A 21,063-nucleotide genomic window follows, 5' to 3' on the forward strand; every position below is an offset into this window, starting at 1 on the left:
ATTATTTATTTAGGCTCTGTTACACGTTGCTTTGCCGCAAAACAAAAAACATTCCATTCCTCGTTATATATACTGTATATATATACATTAAAAGTCCTGCTAATATCTATAGCTTCTGTGCTCTTCACTGTCATTCCAGACTACAGTAACACCGTGGGGTGCAAGTGCCTCTGATTTTTAATGGCTGGCTATGGCCCTGTGTTATATAAAGTATTTGATTCACATCTAAGAAATTCAACCTTTTGACAAACAGGGAAGCTGCACAAAAACCAACAGTAAAGAATTAAACATCACAGCAAATTCCAGAGGTGCAATAAGAGCTATCAGCCATGGACAAATAATGGGTGCTGTGACAGGGTAGCGTCACGGCCCAGGCTGGTTACCGGCAGGAAAGAGACCCAGAGACAGAAAGCTGCAGTTTAAGCTCTAGTGCAGTGTGGCAAAGTGGTTGCTGATTATGTACAGGTGCAGAGGTGATGCAGTGCAGGAATAAACAGACAGAGATTTGTAATCCGGTATGGAAAAATATATGTTTTATTTTTGTTATAATCCAGGTCTGGTGACCAAATAATAAACTCACAACTTACACAGCGATGCGTAAAACACAGAGAACAGGAACAGGGATTGCAGCCCTAAACAATAAACACAGTATCTCTCCCACAATATACAACCACGGTCACCAGTCCTGTGTGCGTGCTGTAGTGCTTGTGGTGGGTGATACAGTTTAAAGAGTGACAAACAGTGCAGTGCTGTTCCGGGTTCAGTGTTAGCTCTTAGCAACAGATCCGGAACGTGTTAGCCATCTATGAACACACAAGTAACAATTATAGACAAGACAAACAAAACAAACACTCACGATACTCTTAATACACAGTGCACGGGTCCTTCCGGGTCTATTTCGAAACCAAAAGTGAAGGAAAAGATTTACAATTCTCCAGCCCCTTTTATGCGATTATGTATGACCCCTTGGTAAACGATTGCAGCTGACTCTATTGCCTGCAGCTGCTACCTCGTTTACCTTCCAGGTCAATACGTTCCTGCACCGGAGTCTTGCCTTTTTCCAGGCTGACTGACTTCCCGACCCAGGGAATGAACTGTCAGGCCAACCTGTCCAAAGCCTTTCCCTTTTGCTACTTAGTGCCCTCACAGGTCGAGAGGGAGATTTACAACCAGAACTCATTATATTTCCGTCACAAACAGACATTTATTAACACACACACAAATAAAAGAAAAAGGCCCAAGGGCCAAAAATAAAAGGTTTAAACAACACACCGGAACAAATACCAAACAAACATGAGTGTAAAGCCCGCCGCACACAGCCCGACTCAAGCCATCCCGACTCATCTCATCTCAACTGGCCGTACAGAGTCTGGATGAATCGTAGCAGTGTGCGTGCTCTTAAAACCAAGATTATGCAGATTTCAGTCGGGATGTCTTCAGAGTTGAATCTTTTTCAGACACAGTTTTGTTCAGATGTGATCAGTCTGTCTGTGTGTGGCGGTTGCCGACCAAGACTGACTGAGACCGATTAGTCATAAGGGTGTCAACCAATGGTGAAGCAGGTTTACGTGACGTAGCTTGTCATGTCATACAAGATGGCGGAATATTGACAGCTTTAGTTCCACAGGTAAAAATACATTAGTCTTGAATTGCTCCGAGTGTCCCAAATTCAAAAATACCAGATATGTGCACATTTGAATAGTTTTTTTTAGGCGTTTACTAATCAAAGGTAAATTATCAATTTACCTTTTTATTATCAATCCACTGGCAGCCTATATTTTCTTACTGCGCTAAAACAGAAGTAACCGGTGCGTAAATCTCCAATAGGTCACAAATAAAAAAGCCCTTAGATCCACACGCTGAGAAAAAAACGCCAAAGTTAAAAGAAAATCAACAAATTGGATTTTATTTACCACAGGCTAAAGTGTAGTAGACAAGCTATACAAAAAGTCAAACACTGCTTGAAACGTTTGCACGGTGTAAATGGTCAATTAATAGGCTAAGAGCTTCTTTTGGTTGCCTCGCAGCGCTGTCTCCGCTGTCTAATCAGCATACAATGCCATGCATAATATGAGGGTCGCTATGTTGGGCTAAGTTAATACAAAATGTGTACAGGGCAGTATTAATTATATTTGCATACATAGTAATCACCAGGATCTAGTTGTGGTCAGTAATTCAGTCTTAGCAGTGTGTGACACCCAGTCGGGAAAAACTCATTTGTGACGTCAAACCAAAACTGAGCACAACTGATCGCAGGATCTGTGTATACTCAGATGAGACGAGTCGGGATGGCTTGAGTCGGGCTGTGTGCGGCGGGCTTAAGAGAGAGTTGGTTGGGCAAAATACTAGATGACAGTTCAGGACAGGATAAAATTTGTTACTATTACGGCATTGAATGTGTCTATGTGTGGAGTCCCTCTAGATGAAATAAGATAATACAGAAAATATGCTTTTTGAACTAGTAAAAACTATTACTTAAAGTTAGATTTGTGTGAGGAATCTATGGAACTTGTATTGGATGTTGAAGTGAAACACACATGGGAGACTCACATATATAGACATGAGATACAATGTGAAACTAATGAACAGGGATGCCTGTACTAAAAGGAATTGGTCTTATTTCACATGTGGTTTTGTGGGTTAATAATGATTTCAGTGCCTTTGGGCATTTGTTTTCTCAATTCGTTAGCAAGCGTGGTAAACAGTGTAGAAATCATCTGAGAACACAGTCTTATCCTGACACTGTTGATGCACAGATTTAGGAATAGAGAACCAGAAACAAACATGCAAATGATTCACCAGATTGAACTTCATGACATTTATAACAGTGTCTTGACAATTTGGCAGCCTGTTTTCAATGTTAGCAAATATTCCTTTATTGTATCTTTTTCCTCCTTTATGTTTACGCAAATAGAAAGGCGGTTTGATTAGCTTCCAGAACTGTGAACAGTACACAGTTAGTGCTGAACCTTTATGATCTGTACTTTATGAACTGAGTTGTTGTGCTACACATGCTGCGGGTGCTGCTGTCAAGTAGATGCGCCTGTGTGTGAACGAGTTTCACAACACATCTTAACTCGTCTTAGTTTAACTGTTTTGAACAGGTATATAAATTAATAGTGCCTAGCTGACTAGTCCAGTCAAACTAATTACTCATAAATCGATCTCTTAAAACAGTGTAACTCAACTGACCTACTGTAGAAACCGTAGACCTTTCTTAGTTTACCCGCTAATTGGCAAGGCATCACACATCATGAGCCTGCTTTAGATTGCTAAGTCAAAGCCTGAATGTAAGCATTATTTGAAGCAGCATCTCATCTGGGCAGCCTTTCTGTCTGCATACAGTATGGTACATAATGAGTGTCTAAGGGAAAATCTCAGGTTTACTGTTATTGCTTGCATGGCAATTGTGAGCAATAGTATTGTCCTTAACTGTTCAAATCAAAAAAGTAAATCATTTGGAATCCCAAAGGAATTTCATTTTTTTATAAAGAATATTTTTCAGGAAAAAAAAACAAAACAAAATAAAAACAAGGACATGCAACTGTTCAGTGTTTAGAAAAAATAATACCTGTGGTTTATATTTTTTGTGAGAATAGTTTGTTATATAGATTCGATACCAAAAACCATCTACATTAAGGTAGGGAGTAAATTGACTAAAATATATACAGAGGAAACTTCAATGTCTGTCAAGATTAGTTTCAGCAAAAGCCTTGGTGTAATATATTACAGCACAGTAAAAATGAATTTACAATAATATTGATGTGCATATTCCTCGACAAACTATCAGTCATGTAAATGAGCTGTCAAAAAGAAAACAGCAAGGCGAAACAAAAAGTAAAATAATAATACATTGTTTGCTGAGAATATTAAACATTTTGGAGCACAGTAAAAAAAATAATAATAAACCTGGTCAAGGTGTATCAACTTTAGTCCTAAAAACTAAGCAATTATCCATACTTTATTTTACTGTCATGACATATTATTTTCCCTCCATTTTTTTAAGTGCATTTTCTTCATACAGTAAAATATGCTCACAACCCCTCCTACTTAATATGTATTGTTAATGAGGAATATGCTTTGTTAAATTCATGATTCAAGCTTGAAAAAGCTCCAGGATTATTGAAACAGCTTGAGGGATGTGACCCAGGGAATAGGTACTTAGCATTCAAATGCTCATACCTTGACCATTTTTTAATTATTGACACCTATGTTAATTTGCTCAGCCATCCACATCCGTTGCTCACAATGAAATGGCTGGTACAGGCCCTGCCGCTGGTAGGTCATGCAATATATCCAACATGAACGGCGCATGTAAATAGATCACAGTAGCTGACATGGGGTGATTGGCATTCATGGTTGAGCGTCTTTCTATTTTCTCCTTGGCTGCAGGAAGCAGCTAGAGTATCTAAAAAATAAAGTGCTTCATCTATTAGACATGACAGATTTATATTCAGCGGTAAATGTCTGACCTTACTGGATCTCCCCCATCCATTCCCATCATCCTTCCCGCCACCGCCAGCTTCCAGACCCACAGAAGACTAAAGGTTCTGCTTAACTTCTGCTTCCTGTCTGTTGCCATGGCGACGTGAATGTCGCCAGTTTCAAATAAATAACGCCTTTACCTTTTTATGTGTTGTTTGGTCTGTTTGGTAAAATGAGCAATTAATGAATATTCAGTCCTGTAGTACCTTTCAGTTTTTGTTTAATGTCATGTTAATTCGATCGTAGACAGAAATTTCTATTACAGGTGTTTTGGTGTGAAAAGCACTGGATTACAGGTGTAAGTGTTGATGTCGGCATACATTGCAGTCTGGGGCAAAGGTGAAAGCAGACAGCCCAGCAGAGATTAATTATTTATTGGCAACTTTCACTATTTAACCCCCATCCACACCACAAGACTAGAATATCCCAGTCAAGCTGCTCGTATAGCTCATTGCTAGACAAAACCTTGGCAAGCTATGGCATGCGGAAACTATCACCGATATTGTCTGTCTGCACCAAGTATTGTGTTACCCAGGGCACTACATTGGTTAAGACACGTCAATACAGAGATCATATACTGGTACATATGATCTGTATGTCATATGCTACCAACAAACAGCAGTAGGTAAAGTGTCTATAGGAATCTATACAGGCCATGTGCTATACAAGAACTTGTCAACTACTGTTGGTTAGTGTAGACAGGAGGTTTAGAACTGTTTTTATTTACCAGTTTGCTTTAGAAAATCAACAGAACCACAGATTAAACATGTTATTTGATGAATGTACTAAATTAATACCTGGCACACAGTAGCATGTTATCAGTACTAGTAGGCAGAAACTGGAAAACATGGAACCTTCCCAATACTTTTAAATAAGCAGCTTGTGCACCATTGAAAACAAACACAATAAAAATGAAATCAAATAAAATCACAATATTTACTTCTGCAGCAGGATTTATTTAGCTCACAGAGACACTGTGTGCCTGAGGTAGAGCCAAACAGTGCAAGGTAAATTAAGTTTTATCTGACAAAGAATCAGTGGGCTTTCTGAAATATTTATAGTTTGTGGTTTGGTTGTCATTTCACCTGGAGCATAAAGGGTTGTTATTGGGGAGGTGATGTCTTATTCAGGTCCCGTCCTCGGGAGAGAGACTATGAGTTTGTGTTAACCGTTTTTACACAGAGTAAACAACAACTGTAGCAATACTAGGAAAGCCAAATATGTCAACAACATTTCTCAGTATTAAAGCTTAAATGTCTTACAGTGGTCAGGTTGGAACCCACAGTGATGCATTCTGAACATTCAAAACAACCTGGTTTGAATTTCTTCTCCAGGAAACAGTGAGACATATTCCTGGTCTGTACAACACAATGACAAAAGTGCAAAACAGTGGTCACTCATATGCAGCCCTACTGCTTTGTCTGCTTAAAACTGTTTGGTTCCAGCATCCAAGAGAAGGGATCTTACAAGGGAGCCAGAGTCACCCAAAGGGAATAATTTGTGGCCCTAATTTGTTACTATTAACATGTAAAATTATTATTATAAAATGTGTTGCAAAATAATTTTAAAAAATTAAATAATGTGTATATATATATATATATATATATACACACAGGTAGTGGACAAGAAAATGGAAACACCAATGTAAAGTCACTCAATAGGGCGTTGGGCCACTATGATCCCACTCTGTGGAGTTCTCAGTGGACCGTTTTTAATTAAACTGGCTGCTCACGCCCTAGGTTGAAATTTGCAGTCAATTGATCTGCAGTTGCTCGCCTGTTTTGCCTTGCACAGGTGTTTAATGTCACAGTTCTGTAAGGAGGAATGGATATCTTTATCTATTATTAGGACTTAGATTAAGATCTAATAACATTTTAGGTTTGAAATATGTGAAATATGTGAAAATCCTAAGGGGTTCACAAACTTTTTCTCGGCACTGTACGTTTCATGGGCGACATGGCTTTTTGTTGTTATGCCCCAAAACTGTGGAACACCATTACTAAAGAGATCAGGGATCCTGCCACTCTTAATGCTTTTAAATCTAGCTTAAAGACCTACTTTTATAGAAAAGCTATGGACATACATACATTTATAAAATATATATTAGGTAAAAGTGGGTAACAAAAACCTATAATTACTGGATTACATCTATTGATTTAAAAATCTCATTAAAAAATTGCTGAAGGAGAAGCTCATTTAGACATGGTGAGGGATATATACATATGTAATTGGGGGGGTGGGTGTTATTCACTGCAAGACAGGGGCGATTGGAGAGAGACAGGAGGTTGTCTTTGCCACGCCATGCAGGTGTGCAGGATTTATTTACAATATGTACCATTTTTATTGCAACTCATTTGTCCTGGTGTGGTAGAACATACACAAACACAGTGTAATAAAAATAATAAATAACAAAAGGCAAAACAAAACACTGTTTAAAAGCAACTAGAAAATAAAAGTTGACCAAACAGTGGTTGTGGTTGTGACTGTGCCTTTTAGGAATCCTTTGACGTTTCAGACATTGACATTAACGAAATGTAATGATGTTACCGACACTGTCCAATTTCTACCACTGTGTTCACAATGCACTATTTCAGGCAAGCTGAAAAGAACAGTGTTTTCAATATGTTTTATATACATATTTATAAAGCCTGAAATGATGTCCCCTCGCAGTCAGTATTAACTTGACATGTACTCCTAGTACTAAGCATTGCCTACCCAATTAGTAGAGGGGAATTGCAATCTACTTTAGAGATAGCACTGGTGTTAAGTGAGCCAATAGGATTCAATTCCCTGCTGGTACGGAAACATATTTTGTAATAAAATATAATAACCTAACCTAACGTGACACTGTTCACTTTTGAATGTTTTACAATCTTATATGAATTATTTGATGTGCAAATGCACAAAGAAAAATAAATAATATATGTAAGGTATTGGGAACCTCGTAGCATGACTGCTTTAATGGTTAAGTGGTAGTGTGTTGCATGTTAGTGTAAAGCATGCTGGCTCAAATCCAGTAACAATGACAGTAATATATTAATTTTACATTTTTCAATTACTACTGAACTTGACCGCTACTTGCAACAAATGTCCATCTGAACTGTGTTAAAAATCTGCTTTTTAAAGCAAATTGAAATGTTTCCTCACAGTCATTGCCATCAAGTAGGAATATGATGTTCAGTGTATATGTTACGGTAGAAGTCTGAGTATTTTGAAAAATCTTAAGACTTACTGGTAAATGTCGACATTTACCAAGCAAAACGATAAATGTCAGAAATAAACATGATAACGCTTTACTTCAGACATGTACCGGTAAATCGCAAGAATAACCATTAGACAAAGTACCTTAAAGTGCCTTTGGCTAATGACCGAATGTCTCGCCTTTGCGCATTATAAGGCTTCAGGAGTCCTGTGTAACTCCAAGTGCCACACAATAAGTAAATATGTCTATTCACTGCCTGTCTTTGGTGTTTTTATTTAATCAAACTACTTCGTATTTGTAGTACAGTAGCCGTCACCATTGCGAATTGTTTTACACAAATTTACCAGAATTATTATTATTTGTTTATTTAGCAGACGCCTTTATTCAAGGCGACTTACAGAGTCTAGGGTGTGTGAACTATGCATCAGCTGCAGAGTCACTTACAATTACGTCTCACCTGAAAGACGGAGCACAAGGAGGTTAAGTGACTTGCTCAGGGTCACACAATGAGTCAGTGGCTGAGGTGGGATTTGAACCAAGAACCTCTTGGTTATAAGCCCTTTTCTTTAACCACTGGACCACACAGCCTCCTAAGTGGATAATAATATTGTTCAGTACCATGTTGAACTAGTTTAAATTGCTTAATTGTGCATCACTGTAAGTTCATTATTTTGTTAATGGAAAATGTGTATGCAGAAATAAATATATTCTTCGACATTAATGATTATTTTGGTAATTGACAATTTATATACAGGGATAAATCAATTATTCGATGGTATACCTGCATTTACCAATACGGTTCGGTAAATCATAAGATTAACCGGTAAATGTCCGAAAAGCAATCTATTTCTTAATAATTTCAGACATTTACCACCTTATTTGGTAAATGTTGACATTTACCGGTAAAATGTAAGATTGACCAGATTCAGACTTTTACCTTAACATATACATAATGTAAAGAGGTTTTGGTCAGTAGAGTTAAAAAAAGAAATGTATGCCATTCAATAACAATATCCCTTTAAAAGGGTAGGGTGTTGCTTCAGATAAATACATGCCAATTTCCTTCAACGGTTTGAGAGACAGTTCAGTTATAGAACACAGTAACTCAGGCCTTCAAATCTCCTTGAACAGACTAGGCCGTGGTTATGGATTTTTTGTGTGTCTTCTATGCTTGATTTACATTTATGGTTGAATTCACAAATTATAGAAAAGAAATTCAGTTCTTGTATTTAGTACAAAATAGGAGGGGGAGGGAAGAACAATTCTGATGTTAATAAAAAGGGTGAAAAGAAGAAACTGTTTGAATTCTAAGCGTGAATACTGGCCAGACTATTGAAAGCAGTAGCTGTAAAGTACTTGGTAACCTTTGGCATATATAAACATATTTTTGTATTTGCTCTTATTGGGAAATCATTCTCATCCATTTATCATACTTACTAGATGTTTTTACTGGACTTTACTCATATAAGCAAATATTTACCATAAGTTATAACTGCCCTTCATCAAACTTGCTCTTACTTAAATTTACGCTTAAATTTACTGCATTCCATATTTTGTTCTTACTTAAATTTGTTCTTACTGTGCTTTCATAACTGCTCTTGTCTGTATTATGATATTCTGTAATGTGATAACTTGTAATGTTATATTTTATAATGCAATACTTTGTACTGTGATTTTTGTAACAATTGTAAGTCTCCCTGGATAAGGGCGTCTGTTAAGAAATACATAATGATAATAACAAGCACATTTAGATTATTTCCTTATTATTAATATCATCTCTATCTTTGCTACATCCAAAAACATCACAGTATTATTATTATTTTAGCAGACACCTTTATACAAGGTGACTTACAGAGACTAGGGTCTATAATATAGTGTTTGTTGTATACCATAGTATTTAATATGTATATTCTGTATCATTTTGTGGAATGGCCATGTATCCCATCTTGGCAGCCCATGTTTGTTTGTTTTTTGTCCATCCCTGTATAAAGTATATGAGGATGTAGGGGGAGGACTGGCAGACAGATGGGGTACAATTTTGTCTTTATTTGTAAATATTGTCACCCTCAAGATACCAAAGAAAAGTAATTTGGCTTTTGGGATTAGCTGCTCTCTGTCCCTTCCAGTGTTTCTCTACATTGATTCCCCCGCCACCATATGTTCCTCCTTTCTTTCTTTAAAAATCTCTGCCAGGAGATTATGACAAACTCCACAAGAAGCATCCTTATCAGCCCCTTTCCATTTTTTTATGTCGTTTATTGATTTGTGGGGGAGCTGTGGCACTTAATCACCTGGGACTGCAACATGAAAGGCATTACGTCTGTTTCTGCAATTGATCTTTTTTTGTTTGTTATAAATTCTACAGTAAGGTCATTATTGGTGCACTATCCCATTTGAAAAACCTGCTTTAGCACCCTATAACTCAAACCGGATCATTACAAAACACAGATGCTTTGTTTTCACAGGCTTCAGACCTATATTCTTTTTGATCTCCAAAAATATATACATATAACAAGTACACAATAAGATGCCAGCTCTGTTTTAGGGGCCTCTGGCACTTTATTCGAACTGCTTGCTCAACACACAAGGAGACAACCAGCTCCTATAGGCGCTCCAGAGGCAGGTCGCGATTATAAAATAAATACAAATTACAAAATACCCTTACACAGGTCCCAGCCCAACCAGGTGGCAAACCTGTAATTTCACTCTAAACGAGACTAGATCAAGCTCTACCGTATAAGGAGCAATGTTACATCTAATGCAATGGATCAAGCAAATATATGAAAGGCTGACTTCTTTAGTATCATATAAAAAATAAAATAGTCCAGGCAATTTGTTTCTTTTAGTTTTGCTATATGTTTAGAATCATACTTTGAGCATTCAAGGTTTTACTTCTTTTAGAAATGTTTGAAAACACTGTTTTCAGCTGAAAAGATGTGCTTTGTATGTCCAGGTACATACAGTTGACACAACTTATGATCTATAGCAGGTACTGTAGGGTTTACTCTGGCTTTAGATTCCCTAGGGGAAAAAAATTAAATAAACTTAGTAAAATATGTGGGTCATTCTGCAGTATTTTCCCCTGTTCCCAAATATCTGTTTCGTATCAGAGATATCTGTTACCAATAGTGTCCATGGACCATTTTGAATACAACATTTAAGTGTAAGCCCTGTCCGCTTAGGATCTTCTTAGGGTGTTCTTCCAAGTGTATCAAAGAGGGTTACTCAACCTTGTATGTCAGTGTCAAACATTAGTTATTTTTTGTTGGAAAGCTTGTGAAACTTCAGTGGTCACCTCCACATGGAAAAAGGTCAAAAGTGCACACATATACACCTTCCTTGTAGTAATATCTCAATCATGATGAAATAGATCATCAACCACAAATGGAGTAAACACCTACCCAGAATTTGGTCCGCTTGAGCTGGAGTGACCAATTCACCATTTGGATGCTAAAGACTAAGAGTGGGCTGAATTTGGGTTTTAAACCTACCTTAAACTTTATGGTTCATGTGTTTGGTAAAAAAAAAAAAAATCCCAGCTATTTTATTCCACTAGAGGTGCAATCAATTTGTTGCTTCAGACTGTTAGTATACCCGGCAGTTGCTACAGTAAAAAAGGAAATCCCACCAAGGCAGAACATATAAATGGCTATATTATACTGTAAATGTTTTTTACTCTGCAAGGTGCATAGACGTTACAGTATATAAAGTAAGTGTTGTTAGCTGTTTTACTCAGCTTTTGGGCATCCTTAAAGAATTCCTGGATGCAAGATGAATTATTCTGCAGCTCAGACGCCTGGTCTAACAACAGGTGCAAATATACCTACAGTGCTCTAAATAAAGCTATACAAAGAATGTTTAAAGAACAAAAGGCTACACTATTTTACAATGTTAACAATAAAGATAGAAAAGGAAAGGTACTGATTCCTTCGTCTTCTAAATAGAATCATTATAAAGTCAAATGACTGCCCATCAAGCATAGGAAATTAAGGAAAAATGAAATCTTCAAAACCATAAGCCTCATCCATGCTTTGATACACAGCCAAGGCTTTAAAAAGGCACTTATTTTGTCAATCCTGATCCCATCACTTTCCTTTTTAGCTGATGTATGCAATTATTTACTTTACAAGACCTCTTTATTATTAAATCAAACATTCTTCGCTTCCTTTTATTAAAATGGTTAGCTACTATAATTACATATCTACACATAGTTAAAACCTTAGGCTTTTATAGTCTGAGCATGAGTGCTGTGGTCATCCAATCAACATGCAAGCTTACAAGTTGCCATCGCCTCATTGTGATGTCCCTGAACAGGTTAGGAGTGTATCTTAGTGTATGTGTATGCATAATTTGCATGGAAGCAGCAAGGATGCTGATTGAAGCAGCTGAGTGAGGAGCAATTATGGTTGAATAATGAGCATGTATTACTTTAATTAGTCAGTTGCTTAAATAGTTCCATTAATGGATTACTGTTCCACACATGGTTGTTGTGAGGCAGAACTTTATCCTCTCCCTATGAAAATGTGTTCTGGGGTGATAAGTAATAGGAAAGGATTAACAAACTCTCTCTGTTTAAATAATTGCTTACCTTCAGCCCTTGGTGTCATGTTAGAGGCCTGAGTAGCCTGGTTGCTCTGGGCAACCAGCTGGTGATAAAGATTCTAAGTGGTTTGTGGTGGCAAAGCTCAAAGTGGTGGACAAATAGCTTGACCTCTTCACATTTTCACTTTCCAAAAGAGCTAGGTTGTTTACCATTTTTGGTGATTTTCAAAAAGTAAAAAGTTTTTCTCTAAAGCCAACCGTACATAGCCTTCACCAGGGCTTGTATGTTTTGAATGAGAGTGTTCAGAATTGACAGGAGTGACTGCGATTGAGTATGATTGCCTATGTTTACTCACAGCAACTCTAAACTGCAAAACCTGCAGTATAGTACTTGACTTCAAACTGTTTGGACAGATTGGGATTCTATATAGATAGCCAGCAAACTATCCATGTACTCAACTACCATTTTCCGTTTACTGATGCTGTGCTCATCATCCATGCAATCCCTGAAGCAGAATCATCAAATGGGTTTATATTGAAAATAATAAGAGAGTTCACATTATTAGCTCAAAGGACTGTCATTCATGACTTCTTTTTATTGTGATTTTTATAAATTATTTTCTGAAGAAGCTAAGAGAAAGATACTGTCCAGGGGTACAAACCACTGCTAGCTTGTGCATAATTTAGGAGTAATGGTACAGTACAGAAAAAGTTTTGGTAGTGCAAGTCATACAGAACCAATAGGGACATTCTCTTTTGGATGCTAGTTTTGCAAGCAGGTTAAATCCAAACAATCACTGGACAGCATCAGTCATGATACCAAACCCGCCAACCAGCACTTTCCAGTGTTTAATCCACTAAACATGTGGCAGGCTTGAGTGAACATGCAGACGAATTTAGATTTTTGCATTTTAATGAAACGTTAAATAATGAACCCATTAAGGCATCATTTAAGTACTGATTAGCTGGATTAGGTTAGAGACTGCTAATGAGCCTAGGGGTGATTTCATCTTTGGAAGAAAAAAAAAAAGACTGTCGCATAAAACCAATATTGCTGGCTCTTTTTGTCTTTTGCTCTGGACTGTTGCATCCTTACAACTGAATACTGCAATTAGGAAATATGGCAGCTACTTTTATGAAAAATGTAGTGGTAATTTTGTTGTCTGAAAATAAGCTAAACCTATATTTATGTACTGCTTATGCCAGGTCTAATCAGCCCCTCTGTGTAGGAAAATGGGTATACTGTATGTGGAGGAGGGAATATTTTTAGTTCATTGAAGCATTTCTTCACAGGAAAATAAGTTTTCTAGTGCTGGTTAGGGAGTTGCTAGGCAGCTCATCACATTGGACACTGGCAGCTAAATGGAGACTGTTGGTAGGCCTCTGGTGTGGGGTCAACAATGGAGACTGTAATTAGGAAGCTTTAACCACAAGAGGGGAGTTCCCTGAGGAGAAAATGGCTACCACTCAGCATGAAACATTTCCAGTAATAAATGGTGCCTGATTGAAACTTAGGGGATTTCATATACTGGATTTTGGTTTAAGATGAAGGTCAAAGTTGTCATGTTCACAATAGGTATTACTGAGGGAACCAAATAGAAATTATGCTTTTGAGGGGGCTCCCTGAGTGGCGCATCCAGTAAAGGCACTCCGCGTGGAATGCAGGAGTCACCCTATAGCCTGGACGTCGCTGGTTCGAGTCCAGGCTATTCCACTGCCGAATGTGGATGGGAGCTCCCAGGGGGCGGCGCACAATTGGCCGAGCGCCACCCGGGGTGGGGAGGGGGCTTAGGTCGGCCAGGGTGTCCTCGGCTCACCGCGCACCAGCGACCCCTGTAGTCTGACCGGGCACCTGCGTGCTTGGCTGTAAGCTGCCCAGAGCTGCGTTGTCCTCCGACGCTGTAGCTCTGAGGTGGCTGCATGTTGGGTCTGCAGTGTGAAAAAAAGCGGTCAGCTGACGGCACACACTTCGGAGAACAGCGTGTGTTCGTCTTCGCCCTCCCGAATCAGCGCAGGGGTGGTAGCGGTGAGCTGAGCCTAAAAATAATTGGCTATTCTAAATTGGAGAAAATGATAAAAAACAATTGCCGACTATTTAATTAAAAAAAAAAAGAAATGATGCTTTTGCCCCCAGCACCAAGCCGCATCATAATATCTTCAAACACAGGCATGGAAAATTGCATTCTTAGTGGATGTATCTGCATGTCTGATGTAGAGAAAAAAAAGAAAACAATAAAGCAACTGAAGCACATCGTAAAAGGGTATTGAAAGCCAAACCAAAGCACAAATCAAACAAACAATAAACTTGTATGTGGTTTTTCTTCCTTACAAATGCCTATATTTTAGGTTTGTGCTTGAAAACAGTGTTTTTCTTACTGCTGTCCACTTTCTTCTTTCTTTTCTTATCTTTGTGATCATGCATTTTGCTCATGCACTTGTACCCTGTGCCTCTGTTCCCAAAGACCATGTGGAGGTGACCCCCAGCCCTGTCCCCCAAGTGCCTACCCCTGTGCCTCCCACCTCTCTGACTGGCTCCTTTCCTACCCCCTCAGTTGTCCCAAGCACCAGTGCACTCCCCTCTGCTCCCAGAGATGTGGTCCCTGTCCTGGTCTCCAGCCGCTTTGTGCGTCTCAGCTGGCGCCCACCTGTAGAGACCCATGGAAGTGTCCAGGCCTACACTGTCTACTTCACCAGAGAAGGCACCAACAGGTAAAATGGATATGCCAACGGCCTGTTAGACGCCAGCCTTGCTTTCACTTTGATTTAACACCAAGACTATACAAAATATTTCAAAAATTTTTGGAAGGTGAGAAATGTGCCCTACATTAACATAGTCATAGTAGCCACAGCTACAAGATCACACACACTGACACAAATACACAATAATGAGATGTACAGTTTATTCAGTTTAACAGGTTTTCAGTGCAACACAATGCAAAATAAGAAGAAAAAAATACAAAAAAAACTGCAGATCTGAAGAGAAGTCTTTCAGAAGGATTAATAGAACACTAATAAAGGATCAGCAACAGTGTAATTTCTTTCCAAAAGAATAATCTATTTTATGGGCTATGTAGTTACAATGCTAATGCTGCTGGACAACGACTGCACTGTAAACTGTGGAGCACTGCAAATTTGAAAACAATGTAGTATGTGGGCACCCTTATTAATTAATTAAAACTTGCACACAGATATATAAAAAAAAACATCAAATGTAAAAACATACAATTTTCTACACACAAAGAAAATAAGCATATTAATGTGTATACAAGAACTGAGGCCTTTTTATTTATTTATTTATTTTATTTTTTAAATTAGCTTTATTTTAAAATATTTAACATGAAAGAAATAGTTGATCCGTAGTACAAAGACTCTGTTGAATTAAAATCACATTTCAGCTATTTTACTAAAATAGCAAAAATAAATAAAAAATACACACATACTAATTTGATACACCACTGTGATAAATTCAAGTGCAGTCTGAAAGCACACTCATTTTGTCAAAATGCCTGGGTTCAGTGATCATCACATGGGCACTTTGCATTGTTCCCATCAGTTGCACCTACAATAGTTTCTTCTGCTTGAATTACATATAAAAGGCCCTTCAGTTAGTTTTAATTCAACCCCATTTAATGTATATACAGGGATTCAGTTGTGTGGTGCATCTTGTAATGTGTGTAAAAACTAAAAAAAAGGGCTCCTTCTAATGAAGCATGACCATATTTTTCAACAGAAATGGTTAGATATGATACAAATGGATGAGGCATATTGCATTTTAACATTAGCCATAATACATAATACCTCCATAGTTCCTTCAAATCCGGCAAATGCCAGCACCACCCACTTATGTACAGGACAGATAGGGTGGACTGACCACAGTTCTATTCTTGCGACTTCTAACAGATGTTCCTATTGAGAAGTAGTGTGGAGGTTAGAGGATTTGTGACAAAAAAATGTGCCTTGAGATAATTTTAGAAAGTGCATTAGGTATGAGTGCTTTCTGTAGTGTTTGTCTAGTTCACTTAGCTTTACTTTAAAGTTTAATTTAATTTGAAAAGAAATGTCAATTAAATACCATACAGAAAACTGCTGGACTGCTGGACTGCTCCAGAATGCATTGCAAGCATGTTTCTGTCTCAGCTGCTAATCTAATTGGCCAAACAGCTGATAACGCTTCAACTTTTTGAAAATGATATCTGGCTGGAAAAACATGTCAGCAGCCAGCATTTTTCTATCGATTGCATAAGACAATATTAAGTTGATCTTTTACTTTGTGGGGCTATAATATTTAAATTGATTCCTTACTGACAGGATCATTTTGCGTTCAGATACATCATGCAACAGTAGAGGATGTAATAGAGAATTATCACCGGTTTCGGTCGAAAGAGGAAAAATAAATACGGTTTGCTAGTACATTATTAATCTGTGTTTTAAAGAGAGTAGACAGGGGGCTTTCTGTTCTACCTCAGGACCACTAATTAGATTTTGAACATGTCCTAACAGAGTATCTTCTTACAAGAATGCTTTACATGAGCAAGGAAATTAAATTATAACACTTTGGCATAAGCAAGCTTCCTTATTTCCTGGTGTTACTCAAGAGAAAGGGAGATAATAAAAAAAGAAGAAAAAAAAGATTTTTCCTGACTGTCAAAAACATGTGCCTGTGTTCATTTACCTCCTCTTGTCTAATAATAATAATAATAATAATAATAATAATAATAATAATAAGAAGAAGAAGAAGAAGAAGAAGAAGAAGAAGAAGAAGAATAAAGCATTCTTATGTATACTGTATACTGTTTGTATACATTATGTGTGTCAGTACGGTCTCTTTTCTAGATCAAAACCCTTACAAAAGTAAGATATGAACAGAATTACATTCATTTTTTGTTTTTTCAAATGAAATTTTCAATTGGACTCCCTGAACCTCAAGTTAAGAATCGGTCACTCAGTCTTGAGGAACAAAAAGTGAAAGTGAATCTAATACTTTTTTTTCTAATACTCTTTTGCACCAGTGGCTGTCAGTACTGAATGCTGTGCTTCTTGCTGTTCTATTTCAGAGAGCGAGCCACAAACACCTCGCAGTCAGGCACCTTGCAGCTCACAGTGGGGAACCTGAAGCCTGAGGAGACATATTCCTTCAGAATAGTAGCTTACAATGAACAGGGACCAGGAGAGAGCTCACAGCCTATCAGAGTTTCAACTCAGCCTGAACGTAAGTACCAACACAAACAAACAAATGTAAGGCTATGTTTTCAGACAGTGTTTCCTCGTGTCTTTTTGTTTTGCATTTCTGTGCTTACAGAACCTGACAAAAGGTAAGTTGCTGAAAGTCTCCATATTTGACTTAATAATATAGCCTACATATTGTTGTATTTGAGGTAAATGTCATAACAGCAGTGCTCAAGTTGTCCATGGCAACCAAATAATAGCATAAGGTGTAAACTTTGTTACATTTTTAAAGGCAAACACTCAAACAATACATTATATGTCACCATATTTGACATGTATTCACAAACGGTCATGTACAAGTATTTACCAAGTGTTTATAGGAATCCTCCAACTTACAAATAACAGAAAGCTTAACTTTTATTATTAATGCCAAAATTAAGGACAGAGTGTTGTCAATACCAGTGTTTAAGTTGAATAATAATCATAATAATAATAATAATAATAATTGCCAAATGTTTAAACATAATGTAATAATAATTGTCAAATGCTGTTTCCACCCAAACATACCAAAGTCCAGTTAGAACTTTGAGAAATAATCATCCATGGCACTTCCAAGACTTTTTATTCCCTGATATGATGGGCAGCAAATTGCCACATGGTGTTACTCTGAAAGACTGTGATTAATCCCTTATCTGCTTAAGTCTCTGTTAATCTTTTCATTCCATGGAGGACATGTTGCAAGTCATATAGCCCGATATTAAAGAGCAACCTGCTGGAGATGTAAAATATCAGAACGAATGCATTGTTAGAATCTGTCCATTGGCGGGAATATGAATCCAAGGCAAGGGATAATAAAAGATGTTCGAAAAATTTTAATGAACTTGCAGTCAATTAGTAATGCATTCAATTCAATTATATGGAAACACCATAGCACATGCATAACTAGGAATACAAAATCATTGCAAAGGCAAAGAAATCCATGTGACAAGTTGGCTTGTGGTGACGTCAAACCCGGAAGAAGTAGCACACACAGTGAAGTGTGATGTTAATTAATAAATAAAAGGTTTAAACAAACAAAACACTTTACAAAACAAAAGGCATGTTGGCCAAAACAAATAGACAAACAAACAAACAAACAAACACTGACAAACACTAAACAAACAGCACGAGTAACAATTGGTTTATATTCTAGTTATTACTCTCCTCTCTCTCTCTCTCTCTCTCTCTCTCTCTCTCTCTCTCTCTCTCTCTCTCTCTCTCCCTCTCTCTCTCTCTCTCTCTCTCGTCCTTTTGCCCTGAACACCCAACCCTGTGTGTGTGAAACATTCATTCTTTTATGCAGCTGTACCGGGACTCGATTGCTAATCAATCATTCAATTGAATCTCAGCACAGTCTGCACGTGAACTAATTGTGCACTCCCCGTGCCCCCATACAAATACCCATTTTAATCTGCACATGAAGTGATTGTGCAATCCCTGTGCCTAAATACAAATATACATTTTACACCACATGTGCTACATAACCCACACTCCGTGCACCACTACAATAATACATATAACAGACAACATAAAACACAAAATACGCACAGGGGCAGGGCACCCAGCCATAGTCCACTTCTCAACTGCTCTGATAGAGCTTTCTTAAAGTGTCTAATTAAAAAATTAAAATAGCACAGAACCTTAATGTGTTTCTGTTAAATAAATAAATAAATACAGTCATGATGTGTGTCTGCATTAAAGATGCACAGGGTTATATTACAGTTGCAAGGCTTCCTCAGTTCAGTTGATAGATGGAGGGTTAATCTGTGTGTGTGAGACTGTTTCTTTCATAAGAATATTAAAGAAATCTATTTCTAGGGAAGTCCTGGATTCTGCTTCTGTTCAAGAATTAATACTGTCTAAGGAAACAACAACTTCAGAACCTTGGACAGTTCCCTAATATTCTATACATTGAAATACTGAAATGCAAGTTAGCAGAGAATCGTTCAATATCTTGAAACTCCTGAAACATTGATAAACTACAGTGTTTTCTATTAAAAAATGAATGTATTCTCTTGATTGAAAAGCATGTATTCACGTTGACAGTAAAAACCCTGAGGTTTAGATTGCATGCTGTTACTTGAAAGGAAAGATTCATAAATAAAGCCATAAAGTGTTTTATGTGGCTACCAAAAAATAAAACTTAATAACTCAGCCTTGTTTAATAGCTGACAACCATAACTATAGAATCCCAGCAATGAATTGAAATTCAAAAGAAGAATACTGTAATATTACATAAATGAGATGCACTATAATAGAAACATTAACAGCAAATCTGGTTCTCAGTCCTCACACTCAGTAGCTTAACCACCACGTCTTCATCGATATGAAGCTGTATGTGTGACTTTATTTGTAATGTTACAGAAGGAATGTTCTAGACTAACTGTCTTGAACAACCGTAACATTTTAATGAGTTTCTATTCCACTGTTTCCCAAATGTAGTATTTCATGAGCACAGACTGTTTAGACATCATGTACTGTACCTCCCCCGATATGCCAAGTCTTGTCAATTAGAACTAATTAATTCATATAATTTTGTGACATTCTCAACATAAGATGCTAGATCAAAATGAAATTATTCAGCAAGAAGGAAGAAGTTCATTTCATAGCTTCTTTAACTTTCACTATTACAGACCTTGCTCTAATTTTCAGTAATTAGACAAGTAGGAATCGGATTCATTGTGGTTTTTACTCAAGTGGTTTATTTAAGCTCACTGAGTAATTTGTAGTGCAAATGGCACCCTGGTGTGTATTGTGTAATATACAGTATGACAGCTGCATCTTCCTGTTGCAACGCAGTTTCTGTCACTTCACAGATGCATGTTAATCCAGCTCTGCCCAAATAACTGATGTTTCACACGAAGTTTGAGAGTCAGTCACATGCCTCCATAACCGCTCTTTCTTTTTTTATGTAATATGTATTATAAAAGTACTTGCATATATGCCATAGAGCACTATGTGATGAGAGCACATCATATTTTAAATACATATCTAATCTACCAGTGATAAATGGATTTCCACTGAAACAGCTTAACATTAGGATACAAAACAAGAGGGGGTAATAACTTAAGAGCATTACTTTGAATGTGAACAGGGTGATACAAAAGAGGAAAAAAAACCCAATTCTTTATATAGCATTTCTAGATGTGTTGTGTTCAGAGAAAGAATAACAACCAATGGCAAAACATCCATGGTGAGGCAAATATCAATCACTCTATACTGTAATAGTTTAGTTTTGTAAGGTGTGTTTTGTTGAGGTCTGAGTTTCCATTTTGCTAAATTTCTAGCTGGCCTGCTAGCATTAAACACTAAAGCTGCATGTATTTCAGGTTCAATATATATTTTTTATAGCATATTTAATTTCACTTGAATGAAACCCCTGCTAGGTCTTGTTCTATTTAACTAAATTGACATAACTGTTGGAATAGAAAAAGAACACTAGACTGAAAATTGTACTGTACCACTGTCATTACATGTTAAACCAACATACTTTGACTTTATGAGACTTGGAGGCTTGGATATGTCAGGGCTCAAGGGGTTGAGTGTGTTCATGCCCAAAGTGGTAGAATTGACTTATTTATGGTTTAAATAGTTATACCATTTCAGCAGTGACTGGAAGTCTTTTGTCT

The 21,063-nt window shown here is 37.3% G+C and overlaps 1 protein-coding gene across 3 annotated transcripts in view; it reads left to right on the plus strand.

Annotated features, from left to right (window-relative positions):
* LOC117972824 (netrin receptor DCC-like) overlaps positions 1 to 21,063 on the plus strand; it is a 276,112-nt gene that overhangs the window by 183,492 nt on the left and 71,557 nt on the right. For all 3 annotated transcript variants that reach the window (XM_059024341.1, XM_059024342.1, XM_059024347.1), the window contains exons 8-9: positions 14,782 to 14,938; positions 17,284 to 17,438. In XM_059024341.1, coding sequence (XP_058880324.1) covers positions 14,782 to 14,938; positions 17,284 to 17,438 — 312 coding nt within the window. The remainder of the gene's footprint in view (positions 1 to 14,781; positions 14,939 to 17,283; positions 17,439 to 21,063) is intronic.

Source organism: Acipenser ruthenus, chromosome 1 (assembly GCF_902713425.1).
Source record: "Acipenser ruthenus chromosome 1, fAciRut3.2 maternal haplotype, whole genome shotgun sequence".
In the NCBI taxonomy this organism is placed as follows: domain Eukaryota; kingdom Metazoa; phylum Chordata; class Actinopteri; order Acipenseriformes; family Acipenseridae; genus Acipenser; species Acipenser ruthenus.